General features: G+C 48.6%; 5 protein-coding genes across 5 annotated transcripts; 3 read left to right on the forward strand and 2 right to left on the reverse strand.

Annotated features, from left to right (window-relative positions):
- Positions 1–472: 472 nt before the first annotated feature.
- BT62DRAFT_1011888 (uncharacterized protein) lies at positions 473–2,585 on the reverse strand (the record flags this gene model as incomplete). Its single annotated transcript, XM_043177838.1, has 5 exons — positions 473–1,054; positions 1,108–1,722; positions 1,782–1,813; positions 1,872–1,963; positions 2,455–2,585. 5 exons carry the CDS (start codon positions 2,583–2,585, stop codon positions 473–475), a joined length of 1,452 nt encoding a protein of 483 aa, XP_043034587.1.
- A 2,165-nt stretch (positions 2,586–4,750) lies between these two features.
- On the reverse strand, positions 4,751–5,274 carry BT62DRAFT_830424 (RBP11-like subunits of RNA polymerase; the record flags this gene model as incomplete). Its single annotated transcript, XM_043182401.1, has 3 exons — positions 4,751–5,024; positions 5,081–5,170; positions 5,222–5,274. Coding segments are annotated over 3 exons (417 nt in total), but the record flags the coding sequence as incomplete, so codon positions are not given.
- A 657-nt stretch (positions 5,275–5,931) lies between these two features.
- On the forward strand, positions 5,932–6,891 carry BT62DRAFT_975020 (putative RPL28-60S large subunit ribosomal protein L27a.e). The gene is made up of 5 exons (XM_043189177.1): positions 5,932–5,967; positions 6,148–6,278; positions 6,328–6,546; positions 6,600–6,653; positions 6,712–6,891. Exons 2-5 carry the CDS (start codon positions 6,154–6,156, stop codon positions 6,755–6,757), a joined length of 444 nt encoding a protein of 147 aa, XP_043034589.1. The 5' UTR covers positions 5,932–5,967; positions 6,148–6,153; the 3' UTR covers positions 6,758–6,891.
- Positions 6,892–7,321: 430 nt separating this feature from the next.
- On the forward strand, positions 7,322–9,195 carry BT62DRAFT_982873 (uncharacterized protein; the record flags this gene model as incomplete). Its single annotated transcript, XM_043189723.1, has 5 exons — positions 7,322–7,537; positions 7,588–8,220; positions 8,254–8,382; positions 8,432–8,894; positions 8,954–9,195. The coding sequence occupies 5 exons, from the start codon at positions 7,322–7,324 to the stop codon at positions 9,193–9,195; spliced, it is 1,683 nt and encodes a 560-aa protein (XP_043034590.1).
- A 1,169-nt stretch (positions 9,196–10,364) lies between these two features.
- Positions 10,365–12,206, forward strand: BT62DRAFT_908987 (auxin efflux carrier; the record flags this gene model as incomplete). Its single annotated transcript, XM_043183729.1, has 7 exons — positions 10,365–10,417; positions 10,483–10,570; positions 10,625–10,697; positions 10,785–10,925; positions 10,982–11,085; positions 11,135–11,991; positions 12,041–12,206. The coding sequence occupies 7 exons, from the start codon at positions 10,365–10,367 to the stop codon at positions 12,204–12,206; spliced, it is 1,482 nt and encodes a 493-aa protein (XP_043034591.1).
- Positions 12,207–12,253: the final 47 nt, after the last annotated feature.

A 12,253-nucleotide genomic window follows, 5' to 3' on the forward strand; every position in this document is an offset into this window, starting at 1 on the left:
GGAAGGGAGAGATAAATATGTACAGGGCGAAATATTGAATGATAAATTCTACATCGCTACGATACATTAAAGCGAACGTGTCTAATTGGTCTTCGTGGGTGTGTCCTACAGACGTCAAACAGGAATATCCAAGGTAACATAGTAAGAGGTATACGGTCTCCGCTAATACCGTTCGGTCCGTCGAAAGATGGAAATCCAAGTACTTGACCTGCACAAATGAATGACTACATGACAAGGAGTCTAGTGAAAAAAGCATGGTACAAGCTGTGATACCAGAAGCCAAAAAAAAATTGTACAAAGAGAGATGTACTCTCTGAATGATAACATACCGGCAGTAAATACGACTGATGTATAAACGACCACGATGAAAGAGCGGGCGGGGGTCATAGTGCAACAGACATGGAACACAATAAAAAGGTGATAAATAAAGACAACCAGCAACCCGTAGGAAGAAAGGAATGACGAAAGCAGTCTAAAACAGCGTATACAATGTCCAAGCAGTTAATGCCAATATCAACAAAACACCCGTCGCACCCGCCCGTAATATCAGCGCACCAGATGCGACAGCCGCAACTGTCCTTGCATAATCTGATCCACAATTGCCCGTTGCCAGCTCCTGAGCCGCAGGATAAGTCTTCCTTAGATCATCCAACAAGCTCGACGTTGATGAATTTTCCAGCCCATCGGCATAGACAGTCATCAGGCTCTTCGTGCAAGCCGAGCACGAGGGTGTAGAAGTGTTAGGCACACTGATCCCTAATGGCAGCTCATAGAAATAGAGATCTGAAGGGTCCGAGTTGTGGACGGCATTGACGTAACAGTAGGTGTCCGTGGTAGGATCGGTGAGGCAGGCAGCGGTGTACATGGTGGAATACGCTTGCAGGGATGCAAGCGTCTCGACGGCGTTGGCATTATTGTCCCCAATATCAGCCTCGCACTGTGCTTTCAATGTGGACGCAAACCACGCCATATTCGTAACACACTGAGAATAGCCGAGCGTTGGATTACAAGTACCCCAGATCACCGCATCGAGCTCCGTAAGGTTGTCTTGTACCTGCTTGAATGATTAGCTCTATCTTAAACGGAACAAGGGGTCGAGAAACAGACCTGTATAAACGACGATGACGTCTGCAACAGAACCGAGAACGGTCTACAAGAGCGAAAGGCGGCAGTGTTGGTCATGTTCGTGAAAAATTGGTAGCAAGTCATGCTAGAGAAATTCTGGCTAACGTCGGAATCGAAGGACTGGGGAAAGGGTGTAGGGAGATCGGGATCAGTAGGGACTGTGGGTAATGCTTGTTCACTCGCAGGAATCGTGGTCGTTGCAGTAGTGGAGGCGACAGATGTAGCAGATGAAGCAGCTGTCGAAGAAAAGACAATCGTAGCAGTCGATCCACTGACTACGGATGTCTCCACCACTGTTTGCTCAGCATCCTGTGGGTGCCTTTTATGTCGTCGCCAGTCCGTCCCCTTCGTGGACAAGGTATGCCAATTGAGCGGTAGTGATTCGGAGAAGATATCGAATGCAACTGGATGTGTGATGTAGCGCGTCGATGCCGTGATAAGCACAAGCGCCAGTGGAACAAAGACCACAGTGGTCCATTTCGTTCTGCGACGAGTGCTACGTTTGCTCTCCACTGACATGGTATCTTCCCTGGCCGACTCCTGGATGATCTCGTCTCCCGGCGATGGCAGAGGTGATGGCGGGGGGGTGAACATTGACTAGCAAGTGAAACGAGTGTGGTATGAAGGAATGTTGGGATCGCAGCGAGAGCCGTCACAGATGGGTAGATTGTGTCGTCTTCCTCAAAATCTATTCATCACCCATATTCAGGAACGAGCAAAAAGTTCGATATTACAGTGATACGCACCAGGTAGCGACAGACAGACAGCAAGCACCAGCCGTTTCGTGGTCGTTATAAGAATTCGTCGTCCCGGCCGATGGAGGTCAAGGGGGAAAACCCTTACAAGGATCCGTCATGAGAAAGTTCTATACGGGACGATCGAGCCTCGTGGCGTCGCAGGCACGCCTGCCAAAAGATCACCAAACAATTTTTCTTCTTACCACCTGCTCATTTCCATCTTTGCGGACCCTATCACCTCCCAAGCACCCCGTCTCGTTCCAGTGAGAGAAAAAAAACATTATCCTACTTGTTGAGAAAATATCACGACTGTTTCTGATACCCATGATGTGACAATCAGAAAATCGTGCGGATAACCGCCTCAATTCAATTATATATATAGAACGCCTCGCCGAAGGCACCCTAAAACTGTAGAGGCGCTGGCAGGCGCTACCTTTTTTTTTTTCCACAGAGGCGCATTTGTGCATTCGTCTGAGGAATTTAATATTTGTTTGGGGTTCAAAATAATGGCTGTGAATCGGGCCCATTGTCACTGGTATATTGAAAATGTGACGTTCCCTCACGTACGCGCAGCACATCATTCCAGTCTCACGACTGACGGACCGAAAGTGTTCCTGGGACCCATTCCCGAGTTGCCCTAAAGTTGATTGCTGCAACGTGAAGTTCGTCGCGAACTGCGATGGCAGGGTTGCCAGGCAGCGACCAGTTTTCTATTCGCGACATAATTGCTATCCCCTATACATTGAAATCCCGAACAAGTAAAATGGCGGTAAAATGGTGATCACAGTTAACCCCCTTCATCGAATGGTCCGGGGTCATCGCGTTAAGACTACGGAGTAAGTCGGTCTGACCATGGATCGGGACTATCTATATTCCCGAGTATTACATTCATCAGGACCGAGGCAGAGAGGGAGCGCTGAAAAGAAAGTAGCCCTTACTCGGCGAGATGTCTATCATACCAACCCCAAACCACAGGACAGACAGTCTACATTTCAGCGTGCATACGATACTGACAGAGCCGGAATGAAGCACAATTAACCCCACAGTCCGAGTGGCCAGAGTGCGCTCTAGATAAAATGAAGGATCAGCGTGGTAATGAGTGAGCGGTACCGGTGCGGCGGGCAGTGTCAAAGGAAATTTTCAAATACTGCGCTCGATGTGAAATATTTTAATCATGACATAAATTGAATGCATAGAGTGCGCTTATATAGCTAGAGCCGACGCTTAAGTTGAGGGACGAGACGAAGGGGACGGAGGACACAAGATGGTCCACGTTGCAACTTGTCGTCACGGCGCGTACTACTCCCTTCGTTTCTATGTCACGACCACGTGATATTCCTGCCGAAGAGCGGGAATTCCATGCGGCATATGCCCCAATACTTGTGGACGTGTGATGTTGCTCTTCTTCAATCCTGGCAATCTTTCCTTACTCAGAATAATTCCCTTCAACTTGGCATACGTGCTCGACTAGGTGTTGGAACGTGTGTAGCAACTGTTAAATGTGGCAGGGCGACTCGGAAGTTGGGCCGAAGTACATCTTCTTTGACTTGGACTCACTGGCAGTCCGGGACATGTTGCATTTGCCAAGGAATACATCGGCCTGTGGACATTAACAGGACTTGTTCCGAGAGTCTATTTTTCCGCCTCAGAAAGCGGCCGACAATAAATCGGTACAATGTATTTGTCCCCTCTTGGAACAGCAATACTCATTTTGTCTCTTTTTTTTTTACAGGACTCAACAAACAGTAAAAGCTTTCGGCAAAACGGCGGGTCTTTTTCCATTTACAGGTTCAAAATACACTGACGAGTGCAAGTGGCTAATATCATGACGGCGGTTTCTGTCTGGAATATTGCATTCAGGTTTTGCAGACTCATCTAGATCTCTTCCGTCTCTTTCTCGACTTATACTGTAAATGTTCCAGCATTTTGTTTTTGGCGACTAGTCGCCCCTTCCTATCGGCCACAGACGCATGGCTTCCTTCATCTTCGGTGTTCTTCTGCTTCCCCTCTTCGTAAGGTAGTATTATCACGCTTGGCACTAGGACAATCACCTCCAGCTCTGGTGGTGATCAGCCCTTAGCATATAAGTCGTGAGCTGTACATAGAAGGCTTGCTTTCCCTTGTCTTTCGATCAGACGCTTCCTCGAGGTCCAATGGCACCTGAATGGTCCATCAATCAATACCATGCTGGCCCTTCCTAGCATGAACCCTATCGGACCGACCCTGGCCTCAACTCATCCGTTTCGAAATGGAGCGATTTTTCCGAATTTGGCCTTTCCGCTGAAGACACCCCCCAGGCCCGTCGGAACGGAAGTTGAATGTAGGTATCACAAACAAAGAAAATCTCGACGAAGAAAGTTGTCCGGGCCCAGATGATGATTTCGCCTCCCCAGGCTGGCCAATAGTTGTATAACAGAGATTTTATTTTAGAAAAAAGGGGCGATGAATAGTGAGAAACGGTGTGTCCGTGAAAATCTACAGGTATACATATATGTATAAGCTCACCCCAAAGACCAGGTCTTCCTCCATGCACCCCCCGCACGATTCCCTCGACGACACCATGCTCGTTTCTCTGAGAAGAACATCGTACACCCTCGAAGTTTGAGAATGGAAGGCTGTTGGCCCTATGGAATGGAGGCTGGATTATCATGAATATATCGCGCTCCTACTCGCAGCCGACGACAGCCGCCTCCAGTCCGATACAATTCATGCAGCCCAGGCCATTTCTGGACAATTGTGATCTCGAGCCGGCTAAGGTTTCGCTTCGCGCAATGCGCACTCAAAACCTACATTACACTGGTAGAAACCGACATCGAATGATCATTAAATACAAATATTGATACATACAACGAAAATGCACTCTAGAAGTCCAAATAATCCTTCCCTCCCCAGGTACCACCAGCACCACTCCCAGCGCCATAGGGGTCATCGGGAACACCGCCAATGCCTGGCCCTGCACCCTCTACATCCTTGAATGAGAACTCCCGCTTGAATTTGGCCTCTAAAGAAGACATAGTTCCGATGAGCTTCGTACATGCCTGCTCGACAATAGCTTGCGGCGTCACGGTCCCGTCCGTCTGAACCTTGAGGAGAAAGTACGGATGAAGAGGGTGAGGAACTTTGTAGCCGGCAAACAGAACTTGAGGCATTGATAGCAGTTGTCTGTTGGGAGGACAGTGAGCAGGTATGCGGATGAAAATGGTAGTATGGGTACGCACGCTCGAACCAGATTCGCCAGGGTATGGTCTTGTTTGACTACCTTGATGGTGGCAGCATTGGGGATCTTGGTGTCTTCGGTAATGATTACACTAGTGCTCCGGTGGGGATTGCATTTCACCCAGAGAGAAAAGTTGGCCTACGGCTGCTCGCCATCTTCAAGGACGAAGAGTTCTGATCGTTCGGGGGCATTCATGGTCAAGAATCCTGAGAGTAACTCGTCAGTATCACGCGGAAGTTTCAGAGGTAAGAAGGGGGAAAAATCATAAAGCCATGCATATCGTTTACATTCAGAACATCACCATCGTACAGTGTACTCGGACGCTGTTTAAGAAGGATCACGGAGAAGAATGACTTACGATGATATCAGACGGAGTAACGGTGAGGCCTGTAATATGAGCCGAAAAAGTCAGTTTCAGGTTCAACAATATCAGATGAAGAAAAGAATCATAAATCCATGGATGGTTCGTGTATCGCCATGGTGGTATCACCACTCGGGGGATTGACAGATTAAAGATTGGTATAATCTTTTATTAAGAGAATCGAAGAGTAGAACTCACCAGACGCAGAAGAACTGAGAAGAACTGAGGAAAGGAGAAGATCAGAAATGTTCACGGATAACGGAGGAAAATCAGCGAAAAAGGTTGTGATCATTAGTATCACCGACAATAAATATTGGCACAAGGCCAGCCATCATCGAGGCAGAAAGCAAACAGAGAACGGAACTCACCAGAGTAAAGGAATGAGTTCAAGTCGTAGTTCCGGAAGAAATTTTTGAACGCGTCGACCTTGTTTGTCTGTATTGTGGTTGTGGCTAAAAATTCCCAGGCCCTGAACGGCTGGTGGAAAGTTTGCATCGGCCAACTGAGATCCTCAAACCTCCCTCAAGGTCAGTGTTCATGCTCCTGCTGCCCATATTATATCGTCGCCGGTGCTGGACAGTCCATCATTAATGAATCTATGGTTTGAGATGGTCAAAATGGAGTTTCTATGATGGATGGGACGAATTCCGACTGGATGACGATGGGCTTATATTTGAAGATGGAACGCTGACTCTGGTTTTACTTAGAAAACAATGCCGACACACTTGTCGAAGACTCGCAAGCACCGTGGACACGTCTCGGCTGGTCATGGACGTGTAGGAAAGCACCGCAAGCATCCCGGAGGTCGTGGTTTGGCTGGTGGTGCTCATCACCACAGGTGCGTCTCTTGTAATGGATCTTTGAACAGCACCTGAATTCTTTTCTAGGACGAACTTTGACAAATACCATCCTGGTTACTTTGGTAAGGTTGGTATGCGCCACTACCACCTCACGCGCAATCAGTTCTGGCGTCCAATCATCAATGTCGATAAGCTGTGGAGTTTGGTCCCTGCTGAGGAGAAGAAGGGCTTGACAGAGGACTCGGAGGTGGTTCCCGTCATTGACACCCTGCGACATGGCTACGGCAAGGTCTTGGGCAACGGACAGTGAGTCGAATGTGTCACTGCCTTTCGTCTTCGGTTAACGATTGTCTCCTTAGGCTGCCCAAGCTGCCATTCATCGTAAAAGCCCGCTTTGTGTCAGCAATTGCAGAGTATGTACATTAGTAATAATGTTTTCCGTCTTGCCGTGCTGATTACCCTTGCTCGTAGGCGAAAAATCAAAGAGGCCGGTGGTGTCGTCTCATTGATAGCATGAGCCTCTGTACTCTTTCATTTCTGCTATTCTATGTCCTATATCCGTGACATGAATTAAGGCCATGCATCCGATGAATATGTGTTCCAGATGAGCCCAGGTCGCGGCATCATTCAATCTCACTCGTGGTATACATCCTTGTCGCCTCAGCTAATGTATTTGAATCAAACTGATTCAATCAATTCAAACCTGTCTCTGCTCCCAGTATTACTTTCTTAGTATCAAAATGATAAGCGAGACTGATACCGAACTGTCGAGGATGTTGCCTTCACAGCAAAAAAAACAAATGCAAAAATAGCCCAAGAGATAAAAATAGAGGTGATTATGTCACGGTGCTAGTCCGGAAAAGGAAGTGGATACAAACAATATCGCTTCCATCGCTTACCTTCTCCTTGTTCTTTCCCGTCATCATCGCCGTCTTACTCTGTTCCATGAGCATTTCTACTTGGTGTACGCAGGGCTCCCTACCGTGATCCCAAATTTCCTGCTGACCAGTCCGCTACTACAGATCATACCCAATTCTCTGCTTGGAACCGCGCCAGACACGAGACGACATCGCGAGCGACCATGGCAGCCACTACTCCCACCGGTAACGTCAGTGGCACTGTAGTCAACCATGGATATCCTAGCCCGACTGGAAAGAAACACCCGGACTCATTATTTGGTCCTAATATCGGTATTGTAAGCAGTGGACCTGCTTGGACCACAAACAGGGAGAAGAAGGTGCTCGCCGATGAGCTCACGCCGGACGTGGTTCGCGGATGGATAGAGAAAAGCAAAGTGGTCAGTATATACTACAAGGCCGTTCGCGATCGCGTTGACTTGGTTATCAGGCGAGCGAACCCACGACCACCTTGCAGGCCTTAGTTAATCTGAAGCGGCCTACTCTGCGCTTGTCTCCACTGGCGTCGGGTGAAGATACGGTACCAGACAATCATCATCATGGCCTGGAGTTTGAGTTCGATTGCGATGCACCGAAATGTGGAATTTACGTCCATGTCCTACTCGATGCCAATCATCCCGATGCCCCCGCAGCCACTTCCCCTAACGGTCTCTCTAAGCTACTTGTATTCGAGACCGTCGTAGAGGGAGGGTTTGGCAAGGTCCTCAAAATTGAGGAAGGTGCTACTCTTGAGCTTGGTAGATTTATCTACAGCGAAGATGACACTGAAACTCCCAGAGCCAGTCCCTCAATCCCACCGGCAACCGCAAGTACGACACCTGATGAAGCAGACCCATCTTCCGATACCGTTCCTACCAGCACAGCCCTTCCTCTTCCTACGGAAACAGGTAACCGGCAATCCCGGCTTCGGTTTTCCCACTTCCACTTCCGAAAACGAACCCATAATCACAGTGTCTCAGGCCCTGCTCTGGCAGTTGTTGATGCCGAGCCTTCAACAAGTCACGATGGTGATTCCAATGGAGTGAAGGAGGAAAAGAAGGAAGATGCAGATGATGGCGTCAAGGTGATAATCCGGCTCGCTGCTCTCGATGAACAGGGAACAGAGCTTGCCTCTCCCAACGAGCAGCTAACATATCTCCATGTCGTCCGTTTCGGAGCTAAGCCATCTGCGGAAGAAGAGGATACTAGGCCTTGGGTCGTCAAAGTTGTCAAGCGGGAGGCTACGGTAATTACAAGTCTCCTTTTACTCCAGCATAGTCCTTACCTCAGCTCAGATTGGTCCGCATACGTTCCATCTACATGAAATATACGGCTTGTCGTCTTCCTCCACCACAACTCATGCACCTACTGCACCTCTTCCCGACAATCACACTTACCCGCCAGAGTCTGCGACCACGCCGCAGCAGCAGCAACCTGTCGCAGAAGACGAGCCGTCTTCGGAGTGTCTCCTATGCTTATCCTCTCCACGGGAGGTCATCCTTCTTCCGTGTCGTCACCTGGTAGCATGCAAAGAATGCGCACTCAACATGGTCGAGTTCGGCGCTGGTGGGACGATAACGCAGACCGAAGAGCCGGTCGCGGCTGCTGCTGAGGAGGGTGCAGCTACCACAGAGGGTGCTGGAGATGCGGACGGTACCACCAGCCCCGCACCCGCCCCTACCCCGACGCCCACAGTCATAGTGAACACAAGGCGCAAGCGTAAGGCCAAGGGATGGTTCTGCCCTGTTTGTCGGCAGCGTGAGTTTATATCTGACATATCCTGTGAACCAGGAATTGACACTGATACTTCTACACAGCATACACATCTCTCCTGCGCATCACGAATACCCCTCCCGAGCCAGAATCTACTACTAAGGAGCAGGGTATAAACGAGAACGAGAATATTGCGGAGTCCACGGCCATGGCTAGCGCCTCTACTCCCCGCACCAGCGGCGGATTACTATCCGGGGCTCTTAGGCCTGCATTCTTGAGGAGCTTTTCCAGAAACCCGGCTGGGGATGTGGAAAGTCAAACTCAAATGACGCAGGTTGGTGCGTAGCTGTTGCTGTGGTTTTGAAAGGATGTTTCCTCTTCTTGTTTTGGTAATTGTATGATCCGACATCTATGTATGATTGATTTTGTGTATGTCTACTATCTGTAAAACTGTACGTGTTGCTGTCTCCTACCTTTCTAATACAGTATACCTCCTTATTTCTTTGTCATCTAATGGAACTCTTCTTCGCTTCTCGCACACAAGAATCCGGTGAGTATGGATTATTTTCTGATCTGATGCGACAAGGGCTAATGACAATTGGTCAGTCAGGGTTAATGAAAATTCTCTCAAATCTTTCGTTCCATAATATATATTGGTCTCATATGGAGATGATAATTATTCTCTGTGCTTTCCGGTGTCTGATTTTCACCGTATTCCAGGTGCTACCTCAAAGCCTTATGTCCCAGGACTGACTGACGCCTGTCAGACTGACGCGGTATCTAACGTTATTCATCCCATGGGCCAGATTTCCTGTACACCGTTGCATTCATATTGAAAAAACCCCAAATTCTACCCAGGATGTCATCAAGGGGAATAGAAATCACCGTCAAGTCTCCGTATCCTCGCTCTGATCAGAATTCGAGGTGATCAAGTTATAAGGTTTGCGGTTTGATTGAAGGACATCCGCCTCTGAACTTGGGGGCTTAACTCTCTTGTCTAATCACCACGATGCTGCACTGAACTATTATATGGATTCTGCTAGTATACCATCCTACGCTTTGAGCCGTTTAGGCCTGCCCAAGTTCCGGGAAGACGAACCACGCGGTACCGACTTTTCCAGACTTTCCTTCACTCACCGTCGTGTAACCTCACCCCAATACCAACTTCAGAGGACATCCATTTTTCCCGGTAGAATCGAACATGAAAAGGGGTTTAACCGGTCACCCTTCTCGGCTAGCGGACCTTATCTTCCTCAGAATGTACCGCATTCCTTAATCAGTGCCCGCCCTTACGTCGTGCCACCAATGTACGTCTAGAATACCTGATGTTTTTTTCTGACATTGCCTGCAGGTCGGGCCGATACGTGAAGGCATAAACTCGACGGCTATCCGTAAGTATTTCCAATTCGTCTCTTTATCCGACTCTTAAAGCTTGAATACGGGGAGGTCTTGCAGTCAATTCCTCAGTGCATTGTACGATTCTGTCACGTCCTTTTTTTCAGTTTCAGATCCACGATGGTTTCAGCAGGACAGCTCATATGGGTCTCCTTCCGACCTCTGTTACGATTGTCAGTCAGACTTTGATTGCTTGCTCCCGGCCGAATCTCTGTTGACACTTTGACCATTCCCACAGGGTCTTGAGCGTACTTGGAGGCTTCGTTATCACCAAAGTAGATATCTTCCCGGCGGTCGCTGCAAGAGGTGCAGGACAAGTCGCTCTGGTACGCGATATTCGTGTTGTTAGTATTCATGTGTGCTGATGACGGTCAACGCAGAATATTACAATGCCTTGCCTCATGTTTTCGAAAATGGTACCCGCGTTTTCCTCAAGTAATATCAGTGTCTTAGGTGTGCTCAGTCGCAACTGGATCTCACCACCCATATTCTACCGCGAAACTCACTCCGGTTTCTCTGCTTGACTCTGTCACACTCTAGGACCTCTGTTTGCAATTGGCGCTATCTATCAATTTATGGGCATCGGCTTGTCCTGGCTGATCAAACAGTTCTTCTGGGTTCCACACCGCTTCCGCTATGGAATGCTTGCTGCTGGTGGGTGGGGAAATTATGGTGACATCCGTGAGGCAGTCTTTCTTTCTCGTGTCATGGCGCTATCTCTGACTCCGACATCTTAGCGACGGCTGTCATCATGAGCATCACTGGAGCTGCACCATTCAACGGCGAGGCAGACCAAGACCTTGCCGTAGCTTATATTTCGGCATTAATCCTGTATTATATGGTCAGTAAATCTCTCATAAAGACTTGTCCATTTGACAATACCTCTCTAGTTCACTTTCTTTCCGCTAGGGGGAAACAGACTGATTGCATTGGACTTCAAGGGACCGGAGGTCGAACCTGAAGAAGTCCAGGAAAGCATTCGCACACGACGAAAATTTCTTCTTTGCGGTTGGCCGAAGGCTTTAAAGCAGAAAATGTTATACCGTCTAGCTGATCCTGAAAACACGGATTGCGAAAATCAGTTCAAGGACTCGGAAATGACTCGGAACGAAAAGGCTTTGGCCGATGAACCTGTCGACCTTCAACCTTGTCCCGGATTACATGTTCCATACCATGAAGACGCGACGATTGTAGCGCCATCAGAAGCTGCTCAACCCATATGTCGTACTGAACCTGAATCGACAGTCACGACCCACGGGGAACATAAGGACGGTTCAACCTCCTACACCCCGGCTCCATTTAATCCCAGTCGTCACCCCATATTGCGTCGATGGAAGACTATTTCACCTTCGCTGCGTACGGCTGTCGAGTCCATTTGCATGCCGGCGTCGCTAGCTATCATTGTATCCCTCGTCATTGCTCTGATCACTCCCGTCAAGGCCCTTTTCGTCCAAGTCGACGGCTATTACATGCCCTCAGCGCCCGACGGTGACCCACCTTTGGCGTTTATCATCGATTTTGCAGGGTTCATGGGTGCGGCCTCTGTTCCTCTTGGTTTGATATGTCTGGGTTCCGCGCTGGCGCGATTGAAGGTGCCTCATTGGTCGAGTATGCCGCTGGGGGCCATTCTCTCGCTAGCTGTCGGTCGCATGGTTGCGATGCCAGTGCTGGGCGTGTTGATTTGTAAAGGGTTGATACACGTCAATTTTATCTCAAAAGAGGACAAGGTGCTGCAATTTGTGTGCATGTGCGTCGCTTGTTTGATTTCTGGTCGCTGTCTGACTATTTTCCCATAGCTTCTTTTCCCGCCTTCCGACGGCGACGACGCAAGTTTTCGTGACTCAGGTGTACAGTGGAACAGGGAGTGCAGACCACTTGCCTGCGTTTCTTATACCGCAATATTTCCTTATGTTTCTATCAATGACAGCTCTTTCTGCTTTTACCCTTCAGTTATTATTTTGATATTCCTCTCTGTCATTTTTTTGTCGAGAAAATACAAGTCGACCGTT

The sequence above is a fragment of the Guyanagaster necrorhizus genome (assembly GCF_019112545.1).
Source record: "Guyanagaster necrorhizus MCA 3950 unplaced genomic scaffold BT62scaffold_41, whole genome shotgun sequence".
Classification (NCBI taxonomy): Eukaryota; Fungi; Basidiomycota; class Agaricomycetes; order Agaricales; family Physalacriaceae; genus Guyanagaster; species Guyanagaster necrorhizus.